Raw genomic sequence first — 6274 nt, 5'->3', positions numbered from 1 at the left:
TATGAAAATAACCCTTGTTATTATATAATAACCCTCCTGTTTTCCCCAGCTTCTTTAGCTAGCAGTCAATTTGAAAGGGGAAAACCGGATTTTGAAAAATTTCAAAATTTAAGTGCTAAAGAAAAAAAAAAAAAAATTATCTTTTGCCCAGCATGGGAATCAAATCTGGACCGAGTTTTTAGACTTGCGCATGAAAGCCAACATGAAGCGACAGCTGTGATTGAAAGTCAGCATTGTTGCACGACGTGCGCACAGACGAGCCACAGCGAAGAACTTTCAAGGGTTTTTATTGCGGACTCGACCAATACGCCGACATCACTTGAGCGGGAAGGGACAAATGTGGTGGACGGCCGCGTCGGGTTTTTTCAGCCGCGCCTGGCAAACGCAAGCTTCGGCGCTTTGGTGGAAGAGCGGCCGGCACACGGGCTCCGGCTCGCCGGCCGGGAGGGCGGCGGAATTCTGAGGAGACCCGAGAGGGACGATGAGGTGCGCCGTGGGGACGGAGCCGCCGAGGGCGCTTTCGCCGTGGACTTACTTTGGGTGGATACGTTTCACAGGAAAGTTCTCCCACTTGTCTGTGGACGTTGTAATAGGAAGTTTGGCAAAAGACGTGATTCTGAAAAGAGAGGAAAACGGAACTCATCGCAGCGCTAACCGTGTCGAGAACCGCGCGGAGCGGTCAAAGCGGTTCGGACTCACAGCTCGGTCCGGGCAGCGAGGCGTGCAGGCCGCGAAACCGCTCGTGGCCTCTCTGGGGCACGTGGTCTCCACCAGGGCGAACGCCAGCCAGGTGATCGTGCCCACGCTCGCGACGTACTGCCGCAGAAGGACAAGGAGGCGTTTCAAAGGACATCGGGCACGTAACGCAGCCGGGGAGAGGACAAAGACGGAAAGCCGCCGTCACCTCTTCGGTCAGCCGAGCCACTTCCATCAGGGTGAAGTAATTCCGCCGTCGGCCGTCTCGGTTGAACGCGGTCGCCGCCGCGTCGACCGCGCTCGCGCCCGTCGGGTCGTCGAGAGCCAACAACTTGGGGCAGGAAGGACAAATGGTCATCAGCTCCTCGTTGGTGTGTTCTGCAAACGGGCGAGCACAAACTTGATCGCATTTCACATGCAGGGCACTTTTCTGCCACCGGGAAGCAGCCCGGTGCCAAATACGAATTGGTACGTGAATGTTTTTTTTTTTTTTTTTTTTTTTAGTTACACCTCCAAAAACAAGTCAACCATAACGTTAGCTTCTTTTAACTGGCAACTCGCACTTCAGTTGACGAAAGGAGTCTCAGAACCAACGACATCGGTCCAAAACCCCAAAGCAAAACATTGACAATTAAGGAGCATTTTTGGGTTGTGACCTGGTCTGGTGGTGCATTCGTGTCTGGTGATTTTGGCCGCGCCCCGCATGACCCAAAACTCGACGCTGCAGGTGGCCACGGCGCCCTAAACGCACGACGACAACACACGGAGTTTGGCACGTGGCCGACATCTTTCAGGAGCGAGCGCCGGACTATTTACCCGTTCGTTCAGTCGCCACAGCCGGCATCGGTCGAGCGGTTCGGGGTCGGTGAAGTGACATTTGGTCTCCGCCAGCTTGACGTTCACGTCGATGTGGCAACCTCCCGGGAACTGAGGCAGACGGAAAGACGTTACGAAAACAAACATAGCGGGCCAAGGACGCGCCGGCGCCGTGCTAGCAACTCCGCCGGCGATAAACGGCCTCAAGTGAGAAAAGAACAACGTTCGCCAACGATCGAGCATTTTCCCCCTTTCGAAGAAGCCGAACGATCGCTCGGCGTGTTAAGCGCCGACCTGTCGATAATCGCTGCTCTGGATCTCGCGCAGGCGGAACTTGAATCCGTGCCGGCGATGCGCGTTGACGTGTCGGACGGCGAGGCCGGCCGCCGCCTCGGCGCCGTCCTCGCCGCACGTGACCTCCGGCGAAGGCGGCGCCGGGAGGCCCGGAAGAGCCGCGGCGCAGCACAGCAGGACGGCCAACAGGCGAGTCGCCATCACGACGGGGAAAAAAAGCAAAGCCGAGACGACGCGAAAATAGCACACGTCGCGCCTGGCGACGGGAAGGACAGAAGAAGAAGAAGAAGAAGAAGACGAGCGCGCGCACACTTTAACCAGGCTGAGGAGCGCCGACAACCAATCGCAGAGGAGGACGAGCGCCTGACACCTGCGTCCCAATTAGCGGTGGGCGGGGTTTCAACCGATCACATGGTTAGGGCTCCTTCACCTCACCTGAGCATGAGGAAAGGAGAAATGGACTCTTTGTCTTTTGATTTGTTCGTTATTTTTGGGAGGAACAAAAGGTTGTGCTTATAAAAAATAGATATGCTTATTGAAGAATGACTTCGAAAAAAGTATTTTGCAGGGATGTATTTTTCAAGAAAGAAAAAATAGTATAATAGCAAAGAGTATTTTTTCAAGAAGAACCTTTTTATTTTAGGAATGACTGTTTTAAAAGCATATTTTAGAAGTATTGTTTGAAGAAAAAACGCTGTCCTACTCGAATCAAGTTGCATACGTCCCATCTCGTGCATTTGTCCCTTCCCGCTTGCCGTAGCCTGGCGGCTCGGCGGACGTCTGCGCGTGATTTTGAAAGAAACCAAACAAAAAACATATTTTCTCCCGCTCGGCGCGCAAACGTGATCGACGGCCATCGTTAGCTTTCATGCTAACGCCGACGTCTGGTCCCTCACGCCCGCTAGGGGCGCAAAGCGACTCGGCTCCTTGGGTCGCTGGGCCATGGACTCGTGGCGACTCAGGCACGAGCCGATGAACGGGATGTCGCGCTTGTTCTCCGTCTTGATCGGGACCCGTCAAAACCCGTCTGGCAGACTGGCAACAATTTCAGGACTTTTCATTTGGACTCTCCGCTTTCTGAAATAAAGGAGCCAGACTCTGGGGGAGAAAAACGTTATTTTTGAAAAGGTTTTTCTCGAGATCTTTTTCAAGAGACCCACAAAGTTGTCATCTCATTGCAATGACGGAGACTGACGGGAAAAGTATTTCCGGAAATATCCCCCCCCCCAAAAAAAATCGTGATTGTCGGTAACTCGGGGCACTTGTACGTACCGCCGTCCACCGATCGCATCTCGATTTCGGCCCGAATGTACTTCCTCACTTTGAAACGTTTCGATGAACGCCAAGCCGATACGGTGTCGTGTGAATGGCGACAGGCTTTGCGCGCCTTCCGCCATCTCGTGGAAGGGCGCTTCATTGTGACGTCACCGGCATGGACAGATGAACGGCCATCGATTTGGACAAAACAGTGGCAATTGCGTTCAATGCTTAAGTTCAAGCACAATCAACCATTTCTTGCAGGGAATACGTTGCAATCAATCAACTCCGCAGTTACCAACTATTCATTGTATTTATGAATTTTAAAGTTTCATCCATGCAATTCGATGCCAATATCTGATACTTGAGTATTCTATTTATCCACTCGAAGTCACCCTCGACAAACGCTTCTCGAGCACAGGCAAATAAATGGCGAGTGTGCCGATGAGGACATTTCATTTCCATATTGGTGCTGCGCCGCGCACCGACGGTCACTGGCGATGCGGTCAGCGAAAAGCATCAAGGGAAGTAAGGCGGCAGATACCGATGCTTCCCAAAATGCTTTGCAGTGGAGTTGCACGACCCCAATGCCAATCAAGTCGGGACGTTGGATTAAATAGAAATCAAAACAGAATACAATGATTTGCAAATCATGTTCGACCTATATTTCATTGAATACCCTACAAAGACGAGATATTTCATGTTCAAACTGATCAACTTGATTGTTTTGAGCAAATAATCATGAACTTGGAATTGTATGGCTGCAACACGTTCCCAAAAAGAGTGAGAAAGTGGAGGAATGCTCATCCGACACGCGCTTGGAACGTCCCGCGGGTGAACAGGCGAATTGGGAACAGGTGGGGGCCGCGATGGCTTCCCCGAAGTGCGCAGTCGTTCACAAGCAAAGGTGGGGCGAGGTGAACAAGTGCCTGAGAAAATAGTCCAACGGTTTAAGGCCAATGTTCCTCAACGTACAATTGCGAGGAATTGAGGGATTTCATCATCTACGGTCCAGAATATCATCAAAAGGTTCAGAGAATCTGGAGAAATCGCCGCATGGAAGCGGCGAGGCCGAAAGCCGACATCGAATGCCCGTGACCTTCGATCCCTCGGGCGGCGCTGGATCCAAAAATGACATCGATGTGTAAAGGATATCAGGAACACTTCAGAAAACCAATGTCAATAAATACATTTCAGTTTGAACATGAAATATCTTGTCTTTGTAGTGTATTCATTTAAATATAGGTCGAACATGATTTGCAAATCATTGTGTTGTGTTTTTATTTGTGTGTAACACAACGTCCCAACTTCATTGGAATTGGGGTTGTAGAAAATCAAGCTCTTTACTTGCATTTGTTCGTGTCCATATTAGGTCTGCATTGTATGTTGGTATTTGTGAATTTATTTCCTAAAACTCTGCCTGTGGCTTGTTTTCAACGGTGGCTTGCCAGTCGTTCTTTGTACGCTCAAGCAATTTCGTGCTTTGCCAAATTACTCGGTGAGGTTTCCTTCTTTGCTAACGATCTTACACAAGTCACTGCTCCCACATTCAAATCGTATCGCCAATAAAGCAGATGTGCAGGTGAGTAACTTTACAACGCTGACCCATTTAAAAAAATAAAGACATCTGTGACGCCGTAAATCCGTAATAAGTGAACCACGATACAGTGAGGCATTACAGAATTATCATGACCATTTTTTTGTCTTTCACATTGTGCGTACAAGTTTAATTTGCCCTAAAACGAAGAACTAAGCATTAAGTGTCCGAAAGCAAAGAAAGACTTTCAGTGGAGAATTAGTTGTTTATTTCCTATGTACATGATATGTGTTATAAATATAGTACACCAAAAACACGGGAGGCGGCGGCACGCCGCTGCCGTCGGGAACTTTAAAAACAAAACTCCGATCACCTGCTCCCGTCAGCGCTTTCTCCTTCTTCGCGAGTTCGGCGCGCTCGGACACGAGCGCCGGTCGTACGACTGCGGGGGTCCCGCGGGGGTCGAGGGTCGGGCCCCGGTTGGGAGTTTCAAACACTTAAGACGTGCCGCAGTTTCGTTTTCTCGGTCAAAAAAAGCGGCAGAATGTTTTTCTTCACTTTACAACTTCGGAGACGCGAACAGAAAGGGGACGTCCGTGCTGCCCTCTAAAAGGCGCCTCACATACACACGCACACGCACACTCAGACAATTGCCGACTCACACACACACCACGCGCACCCGCGCGCACACTGCAGTTTGTCGTTGCTCGAAAGCAAAGAAGTTCCTGACGAGCATCCGGGAAGTCATGGCCTCCTCTTTTCCTTCCCCTTCCGATCTTCTTCCTTTCTGTGGCGCGTTGTCGTCTCGTCATTGGTTGCTGTCGGTGATGACGACGAGCGCCGGTCCGGCGCCGTGCTGCGCGACCTCCGCCCGGGCCGCGTCGTCGTCGCGCTCGCGTCGGGCGGGGGCGGCGCTTACGGCGTGCGTGTTGATGTTGTAGACGCCGGGCGCGAGGAAGCAGGCTCGCAGCTGAAGACGACGCGTCTCCCGAGGGCAAAGGGCGAGCGTGTAGCGACTCTGGCCGACCCAAGCGAAGCAACACGCGCATTCGCCCGACTCGGAACTGCAAAAGAAGAAAAAAAGATGTGAGCGCTCGACGGGAGACGACGCAGAGAAGGGAGATTAGTGCGTCTGTGTGTGTGTGTGTGTGTGTGTGTGTGTGTGTGCGCGCGCATCTCTGCTGGAGCGCACAAAGACAAATACACAAAGTTGCCCACACCCGATTCGCTGACCTGCCGGTTTTGTGTCTGAGGTCAACGGTGACGTCCACGTCAGTCCAGAAGCAGTTGGACAAAACTAAACAAACTGGAACCACACAAACGCTACGCATAGAAAAACAACATTTACAACCTCATTCAGATCTGCGTGCGTGCGTGCGTGCGTGCGTGCTTTTGACCTGTTGTGCGCGAAGTCGTGTGCGTACGTCTCCGAGTAGTGCAGGTTGCTCTTGACGAGTCGCGACAGTTGCGCGGACGGCGGCGCGGCGGGAGGAGGCGGATCCGACTTGAACTTGAGCAGAACCATCTCCTGAGCTTCCTGAGACAACACAACAACAACAACAACACAACCTCGTGAGCGTGGCCGATTTGTGATTTGCGAAGTGTCAAAGCAGAACGTAAAGCAGGTTAAGCTCCAACTTGTTAAGATTTGGTTTCCAGAGAGCCCACAAAAGA

At 51.6% G+C, this 6274-nt stretch overlaps 2 protein-coding genes across 7 annotated transcripts in view; both read right to left on the bottom strand.

Moving 5' to 3' along the window:
- Window positions 1-271: 271 nt before the first annotated feature.
- Window positions 272-4745, bottom strand: LOC133405842 (alpha-2-HS-glycoprotein-like). Of its 6 annotated transcripts, XM_061682796.1 has the most exons (8): window positions 3079-3217; window positions 2510-2904; window positions 1513-1623; window positions 1353-1437; window positions 905-1074; window positions 700-816; window positions 536-616; window positions 272-459 (listed from the first exon to the last, which is right to left on the bottom strand). In XM_061682796.1, exons 2-8 carry the CDS (start codon window positions 2621-2623, stop codon window positions 316-318), a joined length of 822 nt encoding a protein of 273 aa, XP_061538780.1. In that variant the 5' UTR covers window positions 2624-2904; window positions 3079-3217; the 3' UTR covers window positions 272-315. The 6 variants fall into 6 exon arrangements, with proteins under 6 accessions (XP_061538780.1, XP_061538781.1, XP_061538779.1 ...); XM_061682797.1 differs by lacking the exon at window positions 2510-2904 and having other exon boundaries at window positions 3128-4745; XM_061682795.1 differs by having other exon boundaries at window positions 2510-3217.
- Window positions 4746-4845: 100 nt separating this feature from the next.
- Window positions 4846-6274, bottom strand: part of trappc8 (trafficking protein particle complex subunit 8) — a 22926-nt gene continuing 21497 nt past the window's right edge. The window contains 3 exon segments of the mRNA XM_061682793.1: window positions 4846-5664; window positions 5834-5923; window positions 5998-6137. Coding sequence (XP_061538777.1) covers window positions 5409-5664; window positions 5834-5923; window positions 5998-6137 — 486 coding nt within the window. The 3' untranslated portion in view covers window positions 4846-5408.

Source organism: Phycodurus eques, chromosome 8, assembly GCF_024500275.1.
Source record: "Phycodurus eques isolate BA_2022a chromosome 8, UOR_Pequ_1.1, whole genome shotgun sequence".
Taxonomy (NCBI): domain Eukaryota; kingdom Metazoa; phylum Chordata; class Actinopteri; order Syngnathiformes; family Syngnathidae; genus Phycodurus; species Phycodurus eques.
The sequence above is the reverse complement of the archived record's forward strand: the minus strand, read 5'-3'. Positions and strand labels throughout refer to the sequence as shown.